The sequence below is a fragment of the Odocoileus virginianus genome, chromosome 4, assembly GCF_023699985.2.
Source record: "Odocoileus virginianus isolate 20LAN1187 ecotype Illinois chromosome 4, Ovbor_1.2, whole genome shotgun sequence".
In the NCBI taxonomy this organism is placed as follows: Eukaryota; Metazoa; Chordata; class Mammalia; order Artiodactyla; family Cervidae; genus Odocoileus; species Odocoileus virginianus.
The window spans coordinates 26,128,697-26,151,266 of record NC_069677.1 but is presented as its reverse complement, the minus strand read 5'-3'; the positions used below and the strand labels follow the sequence as shown (position 1 = coordinate 26,151,266).

At 39.0% G+C, this 22,570-nt stretch overlaps 1 protein-coding gene and 1 non-coding gene across 7 annotated transcripts in view; both read left to right on the top strand.

The window, feature by feature from the left end:
• Positions 1–2,099: 2,099 nt before the first annotated feature.
• ATP11B (ATPase phospholipid transporting 11B (putative)) overlaps positions 2,100–22,570 on the top strand; it is a 113,209-nt gene continuing 92,738 nt past the window's right edge. For 2 of the 6 annotated variants that reach the window (XM_070466343.1, XM_020879899.2), the window contains exon 1: positions 2,100–2,420. In XM_070466343.1, the coding sequence (XP_070322444.1) occupies positions 2,394–2,420 (27 nt within the window). In that variant the 5' untranslated portion in view covers positions 2,100–2,393. The remainder of the gene's footprint in view (positions 2,421–22,570) is intronic. The other 4 variants (XM_020879895.2, XM_020879894.2, XM_020879898.2 and 1 more) reach the window with 3 other exon arrangements.
• On the top strand, positions 21,007–21,078 carry TRNAE-UUC (transfer RNA glutamic acid (anticodon UUC)). Its single transcript has one exon. It is a non-coding gene; the product is annotated as a tRNA-Glu (tRNA).

Sequence of the window (22,570 nt, the reverse complement as noted above, 5' to 3'; positions counted from 1 at the left end):
TGTCTTGACAAACTTTAGTGGCATATAAATAAAAATTTCCAGGCCTAATTTTAATCAGACAACTTGCAGATGAATAAAAGTAGATACATTCATATTTTTGTTTCTTTACAATATCATAAGAGCATGAGCTTTTGTTGCATCTGGGAATTTGAACCCCAGCTCTGCTGACTTACCTGGTGGCTCAGATGTTAAGGAGCCTGCCTGTAATGCGGGAGACCCCAGTTCAATCCCTGGGTCGGGAAGATCCCCTGGCGAAAGAAATGGCAACCCACTCCAGTATTCTTGCTTGGAAAATCCAATGGATGGAGGAGCCAGGCAGGCTACAGTCCATGGGGTCACAAAGAGTCAGAAACGACTAAGTGACTTACTTCACTTCACTGCTGACTTAACCTGAGCAAGTTACTTAAGCTGAGCCTCCATTTCTGCATCCACACAATGGAAATAATAGTATCAACTTCAAAGGATAGATGAGGGTTAAAACAGACCATTCAAGTAAAGAGCTTATTACAGGGCTTGGGACACACAAGTGTTCCATGAATGTACTGTTTGATCACTGTAACAAGTAAATGTATGGCAAATTTCTTTTAGGGTCATAAAGAAAGATTTAGTCATAAGGACAGAAGTGAGATTACGTTTTCTCTTTGTAGTCAGACTACACATATAATGTAAAATTCCACTTCTGGTTTTATAGATCATTAATACCCCTAAGAAAAGGCTCTATTTGTGGTGCTGGATAATCATTATATAATAAGGAATGTCTACTGAAATTAAGGCTTCCCCGGTGGCTCAGCGGTAAAGGACCCGCCTGCAATGCAGGAGACAAGGCCTGAGCTGCGGGTTGGATTCCTGGATTGGGAAAATCCCCTGCAGAAGGAAATGGCAACACACTCCAGTATTCTTGCCAGGTAAATCCCATGGACAGCCCATGGGATCGCAAAAGGGTGGGATACAACTTAGAGGATAAACAACAACTGAAACTAAAAAATTTTGTATATATACCAAAAAAACTGCCCAGTTTTGCTAATTTCATTTAAATTTGTTTTTGCTTAATGAAAAAAAAATTAACTCTTGTGTGTTGAAGTGTGCTTTAATTCAGCAAAATACTGTACACGATACACATACGTAACACTCAAGATGTATAAGCTTGCTTTGAATAAAGCGAGACCCGGCGCTTCAGTTCAGCCTTCCAAGTCAAATTTTTATTCCTGCTGTCTTTACAATATATTCCTTCTTACTTCTATTCTTCCATACCCTCATCTTACTTAGGTCTTGCTGCTGTTGCTGCTAGTCGCTTCAGTCGTGTCCGACTCTGTGCGACCCCACAGACGGCAGCCCACCAGGCTCCGCCGTCCCTGCTATTTTCCAGGCAAGAACACTGGAGTGGGTTGCCATTTCCTTCTCCAATGCGTGAAAGTGAAAGTGAAGCCGTGTCCGACTCTTCACGACCCTATGGACTGCAGCTTACGCGGTATTCTTAACCGCAGTTCGGCAGTTAACAGTAAACAACTACATTCCCACAGGAAGTGTTTTCTCCCTAACCTGTTCAATTTAGCACTGCAAAACAGCATATCTTGTCTGTTCCCCTAGAAACACTGGTCTCCACCCGACCAGGCACAGGGGAGTAGCATCCTCTTTCAAAATTACTTAAATGATCAAGATTCCCCTAGCCCCAGCTCGCTGGTTTACTAACGAGAGCTGCACTGTGTTGAGACAAACACTTCGGACAATTTAATTGAACCGAAACTGGAGACCTCTGGGGATGAACTTTCAGTCACTACACTCCTGATGGTCCGTGTGTTGGGCGGCTGAAGGAACCAAAGAAAGTAGAGAGCCGGAAGCAGACCTGCAATAGGGGGTAGAAACAGAGTCTGCCAAAAGCTGCGGCCTGGGTATATAAGACACAGCCGTTTGAGTTAGTCCAACCCGCTAAATGAAGGGGGGGGGCGGGGGCAGACGCGGCGATGGAGAGCCCGCCCGCCTCCACGCGCGCCGCCTTCCCACCCACACTGCTGAGCCCAGGCCCTCGGTCCGCGCAGCCTCTTTCGTCACGTCCGGGGGCGGGCCGTGGCGCCGCGGCCGGCCCAAGTGGGGCCGGGAGCCGGGGGCCGGGGGCGGGGTTGTGGCGGTACTGAGGGTGACAACGGTCAATAATGAAGGTGGCTGCGGCGCGGCAGCAGACTCAGCTGCGCCGGGTGGGGGCGGCGCCGGGGACGCGCCTGTAGGACCTCGGAGCCGGCGCGGAAGATGGGGCCCCAGCGCGGGGAGTGAGGCGGCCGCGGCAAGCGGAACTTCAGCCGGAGGGGCTCTCCCGCTTTCCCCTCCGGCTCGTTAGCCTCCACCTGGAGTCCCTCGACCCCCGCGTCCCGCGGGACGGGAACGGCGACGGAAGGGGCATGTGGCGCTGGGTCCGGCAGCAGCTGGTAGGTACCTCCGCCTCTCACCTCTCGGACGCTCGCTCTCGCGCGGCTTCTCGGGCCGGGTGGCGGGGAAGGGCCGGCGGCGCAGAGCCGCGAGGCCGGGGCGGGAGCTCCGGGCTAGGCCGCATTGGAAGGGGGTCCCGGAGCCGGCAGTGCTCCGCGCAGCCCCGCACACGCCTCTCACCGCCGAACCCGGGACCCCCGAGCCCGGCGGCGGGGGGCTGCCGCTTCCTGGTCACGCTTCTCGGTTACTCTCTCCTCCTCGCCGTTCCTGGGCGGTTTGCGACCAAAAGTGGATACGGAGCGGGGTCGGCGTCTTGGCTGAGGAACTCGGGCGGGGGGACAGAAAAGAGAATAGGTGTTGGGGAGAGAAAAGAGGCTCGCGTTTCCTGCCTTTAACAGTTTGGGACTGGTTTGAGTGAAGGGGACGGGGAGGATCTGTCTCCAGCCCCCTCTCATCGCTGTTTTCAAGGTTGCGTGGATTAATCAAGAAGGGTAACTTGTCTAGTCTAACTCCTCTCAGAGAAATTTTACCGGAGGCCTGGGTGAGAAAGAATATTCTAACACCCCGTCTAGTTGCGAAGCTAAGTGAGATAGTTATGAAGGACGGTTTTCTTCCTGCCTTGTCCTCACCCCACCCCTGGTGAAACTTTTGGAATGGGAACCGTACTTTTTTTCCGTTCTCGAGGCAGTGTGAACGAGACTGATTTAGACCCAATGGTTAACTTTTCAGTTTTAATGGAACATCTGGAGAAAAAAAGAATTTTAGAAAAGTGTGATTTAAGGCATATAAAAAGCGCCACCTTTCTCCGAGTTAATTCACAGAGAAAACTTTCTTGCTGGCAACTACAGCCCCCAAAATACAACGCTTAGGCCACGTTGTCAATTAGGAGTGAAACTGCTCCAGACTGAAGAAGTCTACCCGTACCTCCATGATGTCTGTTCCTGGTTGCTGCTTAATTTCTAAATCGCATTAGTAATTAGATGCTGCTACAATTCGGTGTTTTCATTTACTAGTTTAAAAGGCAGTGAAGCAGAAACGGTTTTCGTGGGACTGTAAAGATTTTTGGGGACTAAAAACATTGATACCTCCTTTTCCCTACCCTGGAAGAGCATTTTTATGTTTAAGAAGTATGCTATTTCAGAGCCAGCCTTCTGTTAATTCATTTGGCAGTGGGCATCATTCTCAAAAAAATACCTTATAAATAAAACTAGAACTGCCTGCCACTCCCTCAAGCACATGTTGGCTCTCTATTTTTAGGTAATTGTGAATTCAGATATCCCAGATATCCTCCTTATTAGACAACCAAGCTAATGATGTCATTATAATACCAAATTGTTGTAATAGTTTGGCTTTGTTGCAGTAAGCCACAGCTGGGTAAATTGGCTCTAAAAGTTAATTATTTCAGGTCTGACTTCATGCGTTTGATTTGCCCATCTTCGTGTATAGAAATCTTGTTTACCTGATGGTGTTTTTATGTGCTAGTGGTTTTTTTTTTCTAGTTTTTCCTAGTAGATTAAGACACCACTTCTCAGTGTTAGGTATTTTTTGTTAACCTGGATAAAATCCTGATTGTATTCTCACCTTCGAATAGGCAATCTGTTAATTTTTTTTAAAATGGCTTCAGCCAAACACAGCTACCAGGAGAGGCAAAAAGTCTTTTGTGGTTAATTTACAAGAAATGCCTTATGGGTGATTAACAAGTTGAACAAGTTGCTGTGCATAAAAAATGCTATCTCTGACTTTAGTCACTGACTTCACTGGTTTTACTTTTAAGTTATCAGATCTTCCAACTATGTAATCAGAGTCAGACCTGTGCCTATGTAGGACTTTGTCTCTTTGATTAAGTTTGTACAGTCGCTTAGGTTATATGTAAAGGATAGTGAATACACAGAATAATAAGTATATTTTACTATCCCAGTCATAAACTGCCTTTCTAGTTACTGCACCAGAAATTACTCAGTTCATAGGCTAGTGTAAAGTATACTTTGATTTGCTCAGTGGGTTGAGTCTTTCAGCAGTAGGGTCACTAGAAGGGCACAGCAACCTGCTTCAGTACTCTTGCCTGGATAATCCAGTGGACAGAGGAACCTGACCAGCTGCAGTCCATAGGGTCGCAAAAGTAGGACACACACACAAAGAAAATTCAGATAAATAAGACAGATTTGGAGAGGTTAATAAGCAGATCACAAAGACAGGATTTTTGAAATTATAAACACTTTATTTATTATATGAATCCTGATTTCCGGCCTCTTAAATTGTCGTGCCAAAAAGTTTGTCATTTGTTACAGAAACAACTTGTATGTTCTGTTAATTCCTTGTTAAATTAAATACAACTTGACTGCTTATCTCCACAAACTATTTTCACTTCTTGACACAATGAGAAAAATAAAGAAGGTCGTCAGAAAGTTGATGTTTTTCTTTGGGAAAGCAGACTGAAAAGATTGAACTATCCTTTCCTTTTTCTTCTTCATTCTTCGTTTTTGAGCTCACAATCCTAGTTATTTTACACTAGGAAAATTTTCTTATGATGTCTTTCTGGTACAATGAGTATTATTCTAGCATCACATGTGTTAAGTCATTAGAGATGGCAGCACCTCGATTATGATAACAAATAACATTAACTTGTTGTAGTCTCATATTTAGGTTTTTATGGTAGCCATTAACCACATTGGCTATTAAATTTTTAATTAATTATATTAAAATTCCACGTGGCTATTAGCTACTATATTGGACAGTTCAGAGTAGAACATATTCATTATCACAGAAAATTCTGTTGCACAGCACTACATTAGATTTAAATGGAACTCTTTGTCAATTCATGTTTTAATTGACATGTAATATTTCTTTACAGTGCAATGTAATGCTATATTTTAAAGCACTTACTGTGTGCATGCATAATAAGCTAAATAGTGGGGGCACAAGTGTCGGTCAGTGAGGGCCTTATTTATCTCTATTTCATGTCTCACACAGGACTTGATATAAGAGTAGACACTGGGTACATGTTTTTTGAATAAATGAATAGGTGAGAAGATAAAAGAATTAATCCATATTATTGCTTCTGTGTTTTGAGATAAAGTGACAAAATTCAAGATTGACCAGTCCAAAGGAAAGCTGGAAAATCAAAAAATACGACTTAATGTTGTCATACTAGGATACAGTTTCTTAAATTGTTCTATAAATATAGTCCCTTCAGGTTTATATCTACAGTGGCAGAAGGAGGCTAGTAAGATTGTCTTCTGATTCACTGAGAAAAACGGTAAGCTCTTAGCCTAAACTCAGCCTGTTCACATTCACCAAACTTGTTTATTCCTCTATTCCTCTCTTCACACTTGTCACAAAGAAAGGTGTGACAGTCCTCTTTTCCAGACTAACCAGTCCGTTTGTGTTCTTTCATCCTGCTCTCCGCATCAATTAGCTGTAGTCTGTTTACTCTTACTTTTTCTTTCAGCTGTGAACACATTCATGCCTCCCTCTACTAATTTACTTTGCCCCGTACCTGTGTCAAAATGTTTTCAGTTTTCTAAAAAATAGGTCCTTCCTATATAACTATGCTGTCCAGTACTCTGAAATGTGGCTAGTTTAGACTGAAATATGCTTAAGTATAAAATACACATAGGATTTTAAAAACAGTATTAAAAAAGCATGTAAAATATCTCAACTTTTTATATTGGTTACATGTTGAGTAATATTTTGGATTTATTTGGTAAAGTAAAATATTGCAGTTCATTTTGCCTGTTCCTTTTTACTTTTTAAAAAATGGTTACTAAAAAAAAAAAAGATGGTTACTGGAAATTTAAAAACTACAGAAATGTAATTCCGTATAACATTAGAAGTGAACTCATTTTTCCTTGTAGCGCATTATGTAAGTCTAGATACCTTACACAGTAGACTAGGCTGTAAACATCTTGGGGTGGGCTATATTTTATCTTTAGAGCCCTTGCAGTCAAGACAGCAGCTGGCACATTGAAGGTACCCACCCACCAAATGTTGGTTGACTGAATATCAGGTTTCTTTCCACATCAGTTTGGAAGTGCCTGTGTTCCTTGCCTTTCTCTCAAGGAATGAATGAGGAGTAGGCCAAGGAAGCAAGGCCTATGGTGGTGGTATTTTGGTGTGGCTAAGTAAATTTTAACCTCAAAAGTTAATGTTTTGGGGCTTCCTTGGTGGTCCAGTGGTTGAGACTGCGTCCTTCCACTGCAGGGGCTGCAGTTCAATCCCTGGTCTGGGAAGTTCTGCATGCCGCAAAGTGCAGCCAAAAAAATATTAATGTTTAAGATCCTAAATCTTAGAATATTTTATTTTATCTCTGTGTTCAGACATCTATTCTCAGATACTCAATTTTTCATTTGGTTAAAGAGGTCAAGCATTAGTGAAGTAAAGTGAAAGTCGCTCAGTCATGTCTGACGCTTTGCAACCCTGTGGGTCCATGGAATATACAGTCCATGGAATTCTCCAGGCCAGAATACCGGAGTGGATAGTCTTTCCCTTCTCCATGGTATCTTCCCAACCCAGGGATCGACCAGGGTCTCCCACATTGCAGGCCGATTCTTTGCCAGCTGAGCTACCAGGGAGGCCTGGTCAAGCATTAGTAGAATCCCAATTATCCCAGCTGTACTGAAGTAGGGACCTTGCCCAAATGCTCCAAAGAACCTTGTGATTGCCACTGTCATCATTAACTATCCCCTTTATCCCTACAGTCTGTTTTCAATATAACAGCCAGAGTGATCTTATTAAAACACAGGTTAGGTCATGTAATTCCTGTGTTTCAAACCTTCTAAAAACTTGCCTTCTTGCTCAGAGTAACAGCCAAAGTCTCTCCTAGATCTGTATCCAAGTCCCTGCCCAGACCACTTCTTGTCTCCCATCATTCTTCACCCACTTTGCTTTAGCCACATACACCTTGCTGTTCATCAAAAGTGCCAGACAGATTTCATTCAGTCTTAAGATTTTTGCCCTGACTGTCACCTCTGGCTGGAATGTACTTCCCCCCCAGTTAACCTGTTGGCACCTTCAGTCCCTTCAAATCTTTGTTTAGATGTTATCATTAAGGGCTTTTCAGTATTAAATTGTAAATCCCCACCCCCATATTTCCCTAGCCCTCTTCCCTGCCTTTTTTTGTTTCTCTTAGCACTTATCACTATTTAACATATTCTGTACTTTACTCGTCTCATTTATATCATGAAGGGAAGGATTTTTGCCTATTTTGTTTTAGTTCTCCATATGACAAAAACTGTTTCTCAACTCTGCATTCATACTTTTAGGTAACACTATTTCTTTCTCATTTACTCATTCACTCAAACATACTCTGTGATAGCATATTGCTAGGCTCTGAAACTACCAAAATGAAGCAACCCTTGCCCTAGCCGTTCTCCTAGGACTAATGGATATTTGAATTTCTGTCAGTTTTTTCCTGTTTAAAAAAAATGTTGCAATGGCCATTCTTGCTTGTGTGTTTTTTTAAATTGGCATACCTAGAAGTGGAATTGCTGGGCCACGGGGTGTGCACTTTATGACTGTTACTAAATATTGCTAAGTTATTTTCCAAAACGATGTTCCCTTTTCCCTACATCTTGGTCAACACTTTGTACTGTCAGACTTGAAAAAACTTAGCAATCTGATGAGTGTGAAAGGTATCTCATTTTGCTTAATGTGCATTTTCCTGATTACTAGTGAGATTAAGATGTCCTGTATTTCTTTTCATTTTTAAAAATTTACTTATTTTTGGCTGTTCTGGGTCTTTGTTACTGCATGGGCTTTTTCTCTAGTTGACCCGAGCTAGAGGGGTTACTGTTTGTTGTAATGTTCAGGCTTCTCATTGCAGTGGCTTCTCTTACGGAGCACAGGCTCTAGGGTGCAGGCTTCAGAGGATGTAGTATGTGGGCTCAGTAATTTCGGCTCCTGGGCTCCAGAGCGCAGGCTTAATAGTCATGGCACACCGGCTTAGTTGCTCCGCTCCGTGTCGGATCTTCCCAGATCAGGGATTGAACTGTGTCTCCTGCACTGGCAGGCAGATTCTTGCCCACTGAGCCACCAAGGAAGCCCCCTTGATTTCATTCATATGAGTAGATTTCCCATTTTTCTGTTGAGTGGTTTGTTTTCTCCTTATTAGTTTCAGTTGTAGTCTGGATGCCAATTCTTTGTTGTGTATGATGTGAATATCTTCCAGCTTGCACTTTGTATTTAACTTAATGATATCTTTTTTGATATTTTAAATTTATTTGTAGGTAAACTTATTATTAGGTGAACAATTTCTACGTTTTATTACTTGTTTAGGAATTCCTTCCTAGGGTCATAAAGCTATCTTTCTGGCATTTTCTTAGTTGTGTAAAAATCTAGTTTTACAATGTTTAGGTCTTGAATATGCCTGGGATTTATTTTTGTATATGAAATAAAGACGAGAATTTATTTTCTCCCATATAGAAAGTTATTTGTCCCAATACTGTTTATTGAATGGGCCATCTTTTCCCCACTAATCTCTCTTGTTTGCCTTCTCTGTCATATACCAGTATTCTTTTTGTGTTGTGTTCTCTTTTTAAGTTCTCTATTTTGTTTCATTCATCTGTTGATCTGGTGGTGCATGAATAATATAATACATTGTCTTAACGTAGTGTTTTATGAGAAGTCTTGATATCTGACCAGGCAAAACCCCTAATCCTTTTTCTCCCCTAGAATTGCTTTGGCTCTCTACTCTTCCTTATGCTATTTTTTATTTGTGTCATCAGTTTGTCTAATTCTGTGGAAAATCTTTCTAGGATTTTGATTGGCTTTGCATTGAATTTGTTAAGTTGTATTAATGTTTTTCCATTTGATCATGTAGAAGCTATAGATTGTTGGAGAAGGAAATGGCAACCCACTCCAGTTGTTCTTGCCTGGAGAATCCCAGGGACAGTGGAGCCTGGTGGGCTGCTGTCAATGGGGTCACATAGAGTCGGACACGACTGAAATGACTTAGCAGCAGCTATAGATTGTATTTTTATCCTTTTATTATCTCTCTCTACCTACAAATAATATAGGGATTTACAAGATTTTCACTTGTGTTCCCTCTTAGCTTCCACATTACAATTACTTAATAGTTTAACTGTTTTTGTTTTTTTTTTTCTTTTACCAGCTGTATTGAGAGATAACCACATATAGTTTTCTCATTAAAGTGCCCAGTTCAGTTTTTCAGTATATGCATAGAGTTGTGCAGCCCCACCACACTCTGATTTTAGAACATTTTTATACTCCCTAAAAGAGATTCCCTATCCACTCTCTGCATTCCCCTACAAGTCACTAGCTCCATTAGCCCCCAGCTGTGATCAATCACTTATCTACTTTCTGTCTCTATAGATTTGCCACCTCTAGACATTTTTTGTAAATGGCATCATACAGCATGTGGTATTTTGTGATGACCTTTTCACCTAGCATAATGTGTTCAAGGTTCATCTGTGTTGTAGCATATATCCGTACTTCATTTCTTTTTGTTGCTAAAATTCCATTGTATAGATATACCAGAGTTTGTACTCATTCATCAATTAATGGACATTTAGTTTGTTTCTGCCTTTTGGCTGTTAGAAGTAATGCTTCCTTTTCCATTCATGTGCAAGTTTTTTGTGGATATATGTTTTCATTTCTCTTGGGTAAATATGTAAGGAGTAGAATTACTGGGTCATGTGGTAACTGTTTTTAACTTTGTGAGGAATTGCCAAACTTTTCCAAAGTGATTGCACTGTTTTACATTACTACCAGGCATGTATAATATAAGGGTTCCAATGTCTTTATATCATTACCAGTACTTGTTTTTATCTTTGATTCTAGCTGTGGTCATGAATGTAAGTGTAACTCATGGTTTTGATTTCTATTTGCCTAATGACTGATGATTTCAAACATCTTTTCATGTCTCTGTTAACTGGTTTGTTTGTACTTTGTGAAGCTTTTCTTGATGAAATGCTTATTCATATCTTTTAACACATTTTAAATTTTTCTTTTAGTTGTAAGAGTTATATGTATATGTTCTGGATATAAGACCCTTACCAGATACGTGATTCACAAATACTTTCTTCCATAATGTTTGTGGAAACTCAGAACATTTAAACTCAAAACACTCTCTAGCTTTTTAACTGTTACTCATTTTGATTTACTACAGTGATTTTTTTTTATTCACCATTATTTCTTTTAATTTAAATTTTATTTATTTATTGGCTGTGCTGGGTCTTCTAGTTGTGGCGAGCAGGGGCCACTGTCTCGGTGCAGTGCTCAGGCTTCTCATTGTGGTGGCTTCTCTTGTTGTGGAGTGCAGGCTTCCGTAGCTGTGGCTCCCCCGCTCGGGAGCACAGGCTCAGTAGTTGTGGCGCACTGGCTTGCTTAGTTGCTCCGTGGCATGTGGTGGGATCAGACCAGGCCGGGGATCCCACCCAAGTCTCCTGCATTGGCAGGTGGATACTTTACCACTGAGCCACGGGGGAAGCCCACCATTATTTCTTAAATACCACCTCTTCCCTATGTATTTACGTTTGTTCTTGCTGACATACATTCTTTAGTTATTTTTAAGCAAGGCTTCATGTGTGGTAAACTTTCTTAGTTTTTATGGCTTAAAATGTCTTTATTCCTAATTATTATTGAATACTAATTTAGGTAGATTCAGAATTGTAGATTAACAGTTACTTTCACACAACATATTGTTATTACTGCTATTTTTGGCCACACTGTGTGGCATTCAGAACTTCCTCAACCAGGGATCGAACCCATCACTCAGCATATTAAAGATACTACTTATTCCTACTTATTCCTTTGCTTTCAGACATTTATTAGTGGTGTGAAGTATGCTTTTAATCTAATAGTCATTACTTTGCTGATAGTCTCTGTAACATTGTTTTTAAGATTATCTCATTGTCTTCTCTTTTGCAGTTTAACTGTGCTGTACTTATGTTGTTTCATATGATTTTTGTTTCTCCTGCTCTACTCTTGTGTGTGCTTTCAATTTGAAAGCTGTCATTTCTACAGTTCAGAAAATTTTACAGCTTTTTTTCCTCTTTAAATGTTGGTTCTCCGACTTCAGTTTTCTCATTCTCGAACTCTTGCTTGATCTTTATCTATGCTCTGTGGCTCTTACCTTCTTGTTCGTATTTCTCATCTGTTTTCTCTCTGCTGCTTTCTGTGTGAATTCTCAGTTCTAGTTTGTAGTCACCGATTTTCTCCTGTATCCATGGGCTAGGCCTCTCACCTCCCGCCTGGCCTGCCTCACTTCTCTCCCCTCACCTTTCCCTTCCCCTCACCTGCCTTCCCACCCCAGGCCTCAGCAGCATCTCCTAGCAGGAAGGGAGGATCCAGGGCCAGGGAGGAAAAGCCACGGGCTGCACTCCAGTCTAGAGTTCATCCTTGTCTTCTGAATTTTTAATTTAAATGACTCCTCCCAGCCCCAAATTTATTATTGGACCTCTTTCATTTCCATTTGTTCTTGACACATATTTCTCTGCTTTGTCTTGTAATATTTTGTTCTTTAAAAAAAAAAGTATTATCCTGTTACCTCTTTGGAGATTTTACACATATTTAAAAAAGTACACAGCAGTTTTTAGCCTCCTTTCAGTTGAACCTGACTCTTGGACCCTGATACAGAAGGGGATTGAACTTCAGACTGCCTGTTTCTAGAGCCAGAGTACCAAAGGCTCAGCCCCTGATTACGGAAAAGATTACCTTATTTTAAGCCTAGCTAAGTCGTCTTAAAGAAGAAAAAAGAATTTTTTTTTTTTAATCTATGTTGTGAAGTAGAAGGAAGAGTTCAAAGTGTGTACTTTTCCAAAGTTACTAACTAATTAGTGCTAGAGGCAAGACATAACCCCGAGTTTTTGCTGGGCATATGTGAGTGTGGAAGAGAATTGGCAGGAGCCGCAGTTTTCCCTGTATATCTCTTTCCCATTCCCGCCGTTTTTAAATCTAACCAAGAGTAAGGCAAGAAGAGAGAATGAGTTGGGGAAAGAAATTTGTAGGTAGCAGTGGTACTCTGGAGATGGAGGTGACAGGTCTGAGAGGAAAAGGAGAGAAGTGATCAAGAGTTCCTATAGTTAACCAGTGTAGCCATTTTCAAGTTGACATAATATTTTAGGTACTAGAAGAAGCTAGGCCTTGCTTGTACCCTAATATATATCTCCTCTTGAATATGTTATTTAATATCAAATGCAATACATTTTAATTGATTTTGAACGTTGTGTCAAATTTTTAGAAAGGTTTTCAGTTTTAAATGTCTTTTTTCATGATAAACCTTAGGAACCACAAAGTTGTTTTGATACTTGAGAACCTCATGATGTTGAAATAGAAATTGGAAATGCTGAAAAGATATAGGTTAGTTGTCCTTTTTTATTAGTAACTTTAATTACATTTGTAATGAAATTATGCCATACTTTGTTTTTATATATTTAAAGTTGTTATTTAACTATTCAGAAGAATGTGTTTGATAATTTTCTGTAGGGAAAAAAGCAAGTCATCTAGTGATGACTTACTGCTATTTCAGTCAAAATTTTAATCATTTTATTTGATTTTCATTTCATTTTTTGTGCTTATTAAAGGCTTTTTTTTTTTTAATAACATCATATTCAGGGCAAGGGTCCTGACTTCTCATTTTGGTATTTTCACAATACCAAGCATATTACCTAGCACATAGACAATGCTCATAGTGTTTATAATGAATTTTTTAAATTAAATTATAGGGTCACTTAACAAATGAAATACTAAGTTGCTTGATATTTCAGAATGGTCAAATCAGTCAGTCAGATCAGTCACTAAATTGTGTCCAACTCTTTGTGACCCCATGGACTGCAGCACGCCAGGCCTCCCTGTCTATCACCAATTCCCAGAGTTTACTCAAACGCATGTCCATTGAGTCGGTGTTGACATCCAACCATCTCATCCTCTGTCGTCCCCTTTTCCTCCCGCCTTCAATCTTTCCCAGCATTAGGGTCTTTTCAAGTGAGTCAATTTTTTGCATCAGGTGGCCAAAGTATTGGAGTTTCAGCTTCAGTATCAGTCCTTCCAATGAATATTCAGGACTGATTTCCTTTAGGATGGACTGGTTGGATATCCTTGCTGTCCAAGGGATTCTCAAGAGTCTTCTCCAACACCACAGTTCAAAAGCATGAATTCTTTGGCGCTCAGCTTTCTTTATAGTCCAACTCTCACATCCATGCATGACTACTGGAACCATAAGCTTTGACTAGATGGACCTTTGTTGACAAAGTAATGTCTCTCTTTTTAATGTGCTGTCTAGGTTGGTCCTAACTTGTCTTCCAGGGAGCAAGCGTCTTTTAATTTCATGGCCGCAGTCACCATCTGCAGTGATTTTGGAGCCCAAAAAAATAAAGTCTGTCACTGTTTCACTCTTTCCCCATCTATTTGCCACAAAGTGATGAGACTGAATGCTATGATCTTAGTTTTCTGAATGTTGAGCTTTAAGCCAGCTTTTTCACTCTCCTCTTTCACTTTCATCAAGAGGCTGTTTAATTCCTCTTCACTTTCTGCCATAAGGGTGATATCATCTGCATATGTGAGGTTATTGATATTTCTCCCGGCAGTCTTGATTCCAGCTTGTGCTTCATCCAGCCCAGCATTTCTCATGATGTACTCTGCATATAAGTTGAATAAGCAGGGTGACAATATATAGCCTTGATGTACTCCTTTCCTATTTGGAACCAGTCTGTTGTTCCATGTCCAGTTCTAACTGTTGCTTCTTGACCTGTGTACAGATTTCTCAAGAGACATGTCAGGTAGTCTGGTATTCCCATCTCTTTAAGAATTTTTCACAGTTTGTTGTGATCCACACAGTCAAAGGTTTTGACATAGTCAGTAAATCAGAAGTAGATGGTTTTCTGGAACTCTTTTGCTTTTTTGATGATCCAACAGATGTTGGCAATTTAATCTCTGGTTCCTCTGCCTTTTCTGAAACCAACTTGAACATCTGAAAGTTCACAGTTCATGTACTATTGAAGCCTTGCTTGGAGAATTTTGAGCATTACTTTACTAGCGTGTGAAATGAGTGCAATTGTGCGGTAGTTTGAACATTTTTTGGCTTTGCCTGTCTTTGGGATTGGAATGAAAACTGACCTTTTCCAATCTTGTGGCCACTGCTGAGTTTACCAAATTTGCTGGCATATTGAGTGCAGCACTTTCACAGCATCATCTTTTAGGATTTGAAATAGCTCAACTCAAATTCCATCACCTCCACTATCTTTGTTTGTAGTGATGCTTCCTAAGGGCCACTTAACTTCATACCCCAGGATGTCTGGCTCTAGGTGAGTGATCACACCATCATGATTATCTGGGTCGAGAAGCTCTTTTTTGTATAGTTCTTCTGTGTATTCCTGACACCTCTTCTTAATATTTTCTGCTTCTGTTAGGTCCATACCATTTCTATCCTTTATTGTGCCCATCTTTGCATGAAATGTTCCCTTTGTATCTCTAATTTTCTTGAAGAGATCTCTAGTCTTTCCCATGCTTTTGTTTTCCTCTATTTCTTTGCATTGATCACTGAGGAAGGCTTTCTTATCTCTCCTTCCTGTTCTTTGGAATTCTGCATTCAAATGAGTACATCTTTCCTTTTTTCCTTTGCCTTCTGCTTCTCTTCTTTTCACGGCTATTTGTAAGGCCTCCTCAGACAATATTTTCCCTTTTTGCATTTCTTTTTCTTGGGGATGGTCTTAATCACTGCCTCCTGTACAATATCATGAACCTCTATCCATAGTTCTTCAGGCACTCTATCAGATCTAATCCCTTGACTCTACTTGTCACTTCCACTGTAACCATAAGGGATTTGATTTAGGTCTTATCTGAATGGTCTTGTGGTTTTCCCTACTTTCTTCAATTTAAGTCTGAATTTGGCAACTGAGTCCAGTGCCTAGCATCAGTTCAGTTCAGTCGCTCAGTCGTGTCTGACTCTCTGCAACCCCATGAACTGCAGCACGCCATGCCTCTCTGTCCATCACCAACTCCTGCAGTCCACCCAAACCCATGTCCATTGAGTCGGTGATGCCATCCAGCCATCTCACCCTCTGTCGTCCCCTTCTCCTCCTGCCCTCAATCTTTCCCAGCATCAAGGTCTTTTCAAATGAGTCAGCTCTTTGCATCAGGTGACCAAAGTATTGGAGTTTCAGCTTCAACATCAGTCCTTCCAATGTATACCCAGGGCTGATCTCCTTTAGGATGGGCTGGTTGGATCTCCTTGCTGCCCAAGGGACTCTCAAGAGTCTTCTCCAACACCATAGTTGAAAAGCATCAATTCTTCTGCCCTCAGCTTTCTTTATAGTCCAACTCTCACATCCATACATGATCACTGGAAAAACCATAGCCTTGACTAAACGGACCTTTGTTGACAAAATAATGTCTCTGCTTTTTAATATGCTGTCTAGGTTGGTCATAACTTTCCTTCCAAGGAGTAAGCGTCTTTTAATTTCATGGCTGCAATCACCATCTGCATAGTATCTAGCATACTATGCCTAGATACCTAGCATAGTATCAAGCATTTTTCCCTCGACAGATACAATGGACCTATTGTATTGATATGTATTGATCTGCATATCAATAGATATGTACTTGGGTACATATTGGTCTCATAAGATTTTTTGCATTGAATGCAATTGAACGTTAAAGCTTGAATTGTATACAGTCAGTTCAAGTCTTAATCACATTTTACTTAGGAAATTGTTTCTTCACAATTGCATCCCCTGAGCTACGAAAGAAGTATAGATATCCTTCCTTGTCTCGCTTCTCCACTATGCTCTTTATTAGTTCAGAAAACTCTAACAAAGATTGAGGGTGAACTTAATTTTTTACTATTGAAAGACAGGGAAGTTGTTCTGTAATTTTGGGTTTTTCTATTGAAATTTAAATATTGTAGAGGAACTGACGTCTAAACTTAGATTTACAGGAGATTTTGTGAATCCAGCTCCTGTGCAGCATTAAAGGGAGACAGTGCTTACCTACCAGTGTTTGATCAACTATTTTTCCAGCATATATTTACAGAATTAAAAAAAAAAAAGCTTAGGAATGTATTATGAGACAGTGAAAGTCAAGTCTTAAATAATTAGAGATGCTGTTATCAGTCTTTATATGATGTCTTAGACTGTGAGTTCCCTCATAATGTTTCTTGTAGATAAAGTTTTCATTGATCTGTGGCAAAATGAGAAATACCAGGTCAGTATATCATGCACATGTCTGTCTGTGCATCTTTGCTCTAACTTACATATGTCCTTGTTTTTGAGGACTGTGCTTTTAACTTCTTAAAAGAATAGCTTTTTATTTTAAAATAGTTTTAGATTTTCAGAAAGGTTACAAAAATAATAGAGAATTCCTATACATTTTTCTCACCCAGTTTCTCTTATTGTTAACATCTTACATTACTATGCTACATTTGTTATGCTAATTAACCAGCATTAATTCAATGCTATTAATTAAACCCCATACTTTATTGCTAATTTTTATACATGGTGAAATAATCACCACAAGAAGTCTAGTTAGCATCCATCACCACACAAGAGTTAGAATTTTTCCTTATGAGAACTTTTAAAATCTACACTTTTAGCAACTTTTGCATATACAATACAACATTATTAACTATGGTTCCATGCTGTACATTACATCCTGTAACTTATTTTATAACTAGAAGTTTGTACCTTTTACTTCCTTCACCCATTTTACCTACTCCCCAAGCCCCACCCTGGCAAACACTTGTCTGTTTTCTGTTATTTCTGTATTTATGAGCTTGGGCTTTTTTGTTTTTGGTTTTATGTTCCACATATAAGTGAGATCATACAATATTTTGTCTTTTCTGACTGACTCTTTTCACTGAGCATAATGCCCTTAAAACCCATCTGTGGATTTAAAAGATTTCATTCTTTTTAACAGATGCCATTCTTTTTAATGTTGTTATTGTTTAGAATTTTATGGTTGTCTTTGTAGATTGATATATATTTTAAGATATTAAATTTTGAAGGTACTTTGTAAAGGATATGTTTTCTTCGTCAAGGATTCTTGTCTGTGGCCTCAGAATTGTAAACCCACTGCTTCTGATGTACTGAGGACCCAGGAAGCCATCTTCATTGCCATTGTTGTTTGTGATTGTGAGTAGAAAAAAGGAGCCTTAAAAGTGTTTGAGAAATCTTAGTAGATTTCTTGTAGTACTAAGAGATTTCTTAGTAGTACTAAGGAGTACTAAGTAATATTACTAAGTACTAACTTTCTAGCTGCAGGATTCAAAATATAGAGTAATCTTTGGCATCACTGACACAATGAACATGAGTTTGAGTAAGCTCTGGGAGCTAGTGATGGACGGGGAAGCCTAGCATGCTGCAGTCCATGGGGTCTGCATGGAGTAGTACTTAGCTGGTACTTAGGAGTACTAAGTAGATTTCTCAGTACTAAGATTTCTCTCAGTAGATTGTTCACTCATCTATCTCCAATTTGGACACCACAGTTAGATTTACTAGTTTCACTTGTTATCCAGCCAGTGTTCAATTATAGGTATAAATATAGGTAGATCAAGAAAATTAATTTAGGGTTCTTGGTTACAGAAACCTTAAATTCTCTCAGTGAAATCTGTAATTTTAAAATCTGATCTAAGCTAAAACTACTTCACAGATTTATTTTTATCATAAATGTCTCTGTGATTCTATACACAGAAATCACCAGTTTAGCAAGTAAGAGACTGTCACAGTTAAATTATGGCCAAATAGGAAACATCCAGAAGATCTATGGTAAAGTCCCAAATGGGTGAAATTGATACATTTTTAATTGTAGTAGTAAATATACTTAACATAAAATTTGCCATTTTATCCATTTTTAAATGTACAGTTCTGTGGCATTAAGTACAGTGACATTGTTAGGCAGCCATCACCACTGTCTGTCTCCTGAACTGTTTCATCTTTGCAGACTGAAACTTTATGCCCTTTAAACACTAATGCCCTTTTACTCTCCCCTCCGTACCTTGAATAAACGCCTGACAAGGTATGAATTTGTCAACTCTTATTCCTTATGTAAGAGGAATCATACAATTTTGTCCTTTTGTCACAGGTTTAATTTCACTTAGCATAATGTCTTCAAGGTTCTTCCATGTTGTAGCATGTCAAAATCTCCTTCCTTTTTAAGGCTGAATAATATCCCGTCGTACATACCACATTTTGTTTATTCGTTCTTCTGTCAATGGGCACTTGGTTGCTTCCACCTTTTGGCTATTGTGAATAATGCTGCCATGAATATGAGTTTACAAATATCTGTTTGAGTTTTTACACTGAGGTAGAATTGTTGGATCATGTGGATATTCTGTGTTCACTTTTCTGAGGAGTTGCCATGTCATTGCCACAGGGACTGCTACTTGTTGGAGTGGGGAATTAGGGCTGGGGAGTAAAAGAAGAGATGAGCTTCCTGTAAGAGATGAACTTCTTATAGTAAAGTATTTGCAAATAATTTAAGAATTTTAGAGTTAAGCTCAGTTCAGTCACTCAGTCGTGTCCAATTCTTTGCGACCCCATGGACTGCAGCATGCCAGGCTTCCCTGGTCCATCACTAACTCCCAGAGCTTACTCAAACTCATGTCCATCGTGTCGGTGATGCCAAAGATTACTCTATATTTTGAATCCTGTAACTGGAAAGCTAGTTCCAACCTACCTCTGCAGTAGGAGCAGTTCTTGGAAGCCCAGACTGGTCTGATAAATGGCAGACTACCTTAAATCCTAAAACGAAAATTATGTAACATGATTCAAAGAGTTAAAATTAAATTATTGTGTTTGCATCATAGGCATTTTAAGTTATTTCCTCTCACCTTGCTTTGAGCTGTTGACAGTGTAAAATTATAATACCTTCATATAGATGTATTTTGGGCTTCCCAGGTGGCTCAGTGGTAAAGAATCCGACTGCCAATGCAAGAGACACAGATTCGATCCGTGAGCTAGAAAGATCCCCTGGAGAAGAAAATGGCAATGCACTCCAGTATTCTTGCCCAGGAAATCCCATGAACAGAAGCCTGGTAGGCTGCAGTCCATGGGGTCGGACGAGTTGGATATTACTGAGCATCTGAGCACAACACAACATAGATGTTTTTTACTTCAAGTTCATATCCAGGAAACAATAATTCACTATTAATTTTGTATATTTGGTAAAGTACATTAAATCATTCTTCCCCAGAAGCATCGTTACATTGGAACATGTAGGCAACAGAAATCACTTTCTGTCATATGAAGTGTGTGACTGAAATAAAACTTTTGATCATTTATTTTAATAAACAGTGCCATTGAAGTTTTGATTCTGAAGCTTCTTTTTATGTTACTTTTCATGGATTTTTTATTTGTTTTGTAGCTTTTTCTTTGTATTTTGGAGGAGATAGATCACATATAAGAGTGATTACATGTACAGATTTGATCACTAAGCTCTAAAAAATGTTCTCTTAGTTTTGTTAAGGAAGTGTGACATTTAATTACAGGACTGTAGTTTTAGTTTTTTCTTAGCTGTTATTTATAATGCTTGCATTTTTGATAAAATCTTTGAGATTTGTAAGAATAGTACAGAGGTTGGTATATTTGGTATGAAAATATGTTATGATTCATTTCCAAGTACCGCTTTTTGCCACAGACCAGCTTCTAAAAATTATAAGCTGTTTTCTGGTTTGGTTTTTCTAGGCTTCATGAGTTTGCTGTTACAAAAGAAATCTCTTTCAAATCAGTCCCATGTGTTTTCAGTTTTTTCCTTGAATGCCATTGTGGGTTTTTTTTCCCATCTTAAATATTCATCCACTTAAAAAAAAAATACTTGTGGTTTTTGCATATGCTCACAAATCCAGACAAAAAAGAGGTTTTTAGTTTCATACTTTCTTAGAATATGAGAGTTTTAATTTTTAAATAAAAGTTAAATTTGTGTTCTTCCAAAATCCTATACAGTTGACTCTTGAACAACACAGGTTTGAACTGTGCAGGTCCCCTTATATGTGGATTTTTCAACAGTAAATACTACAGGACTGTTGGGCTGGTTCCGAGGATGCAGAGGGCCAATTCTGAAGTTACACTCAGAGTTTTGACTGCAGGGAGGGTCGGTTCCCCTAACTGCTGAGTTGTTCGAGTCAACTGTACTCTATTTTTTAGCAGGTGCAAAAATCAGGATGGCTAGAATAGCATTACTGTATCTCAGTTCCTTTACTCAGAACAAGATGAAGTCAGAGAAGAAAGAAGCAAGCCATCCAAGGTTCAGGGTGTAAGTGGATAGTCTGGGTGGACAATAAAAAGTGTAATATGCCAGAGGTTTCTGGACCCTGATGTGTGGCCTTAACAGTGATTAGGGAGTTCAGTTTGTGCAGCACCATAGAACTGCTGATAATGCTTGCTAGAAATAGTATGAAACTGTGCTTGAACTTCACACTAACAGTATAGCTATTTAATTCTGATAAAAGGTATCTATTTTGATTTCTGTTAAAGAAAGTGGAGGTGTTATTGAAATAAAGATCCTCTGTGTCATTTTTAAAATATGGAATGTTGAGGTGGGCAGCTGAGTATAAAAACAAGACCTTAAAGTGGTTCTAGCTTTCTTTATGTCATCAAAATCTGTTGAAAACTATTCTGTCATCAGAAAAATACTTGTTCCCTGATGGTCTAGTGGTTAGGATTCTGCATTTTCACTGCTGTGACCCAGGTTCAATCCCTGGCCAGGGAACTGAGATCCTGCAGTGCAGCCAGAATAAAAAAAAATTTGAATGCACATATATGCAAATTTGCATACAGTTTCAGAGACACAGACCTGAAGCCCTGCTCTAAGTCACCTTTCTCCTTTTTGGACAGTTTTATTCTTTTGTTTTTATTTAGTTCATGGCTACTTGAATTTGTGGCAGAGAAGACTATGTTCATGTATTGAAGTTATAGGTTTAACTTCCATGAGGAATGCTTAGCTATCCTTATACTATAGTTGCAAATATAAAATCTAACTATTTGGTGTGTGTAAAAAAATACACCCACATGTATACGCATGCCATTGATTATAACAAGATTGGATAAAGTCATTTGAATTAATCACTGGAAAAACAATTCAGAATGCTTAAGTGGGTGTTATAGCATCTTTGGGAATAAGGAAAGACGTGCTATCATTATTTGCCTTTTGGTATTGTCATCTTATATGATTTCCTGGAATATGGTGATACTGAATTTAAAATTCAGTTTAATTTAAAACTGATTTTTGGAACATTTCAATTTATCTTCTTGAAGTAATTGTAGAAATCTCAGGAGTTCTAGCATTTGTGTGTGATCACCAGTTCATTCAGTAGAGAGGGATGAAGAATGATGAGCATTTGCTTCCTGTAAAATGCATGCACTTATATATAGTATATTCATACTGTGAAATATGAGAGGTTATAGTACTAATATCATAATACATTTTGGGGTAAGGTCGTGGTTTCTTTGTTTTTTGTCTAACTTTAGATGTACATAGTAATAATCTTGGGATTCAGCAAAAAGAATTTTGTGTCCGTGGTTCTCAGTCTCAGTTGTCTTGACATCTTAAAGATTTATATATTCTTTCAAGCCCTCGGATTTGCTCTTTTTTTCTTTTATCTCAGAAGCTTTACATGCATGGTGTATAACTTAGGGTTTAGGTTAACATGATTACAGAATGAGTATGTTCCATGGAGTGTAGTGCTTCAGTTATCTGTGTGTGTCTCTTCTTGTTTTATGTACCGTATAGAAAAACTTCTGGTGGACCCTCTTTGAGAAACAGTCATAGACTACAGCAGTAGCATTCAGACTGTTTGTTCATCTATTTATTGAGTTGGAGCATGTTATGATTTGCTTGCATATTTAATAAATCATATTGTCCTTCATGGGTTAACATAGTGCTTAAATTCAGTAGATAGTTGTTGATTGAATAAATAGTATATATCTTTTAAATGATTATGATATTCCAGATTGGGCAGTGAGTTCCAATTCTGATTTTGAAACCTGCCTTTTTCTCCCATGAATTACTACAGGGCACAATTATGAAATGTTTAGAAGAAAATTAATGAGGAAAATAAATATGTGCCACATTTTATCCTTAAACTGATTTTGAAATCATATACGTAATGGCACATTCACATCCAAAAGTGTGGTCATCACTTTAAATAGCATAACAAAGAAAATAAAACTTCATTTTTTAATGGTGCATACAAATACATTTA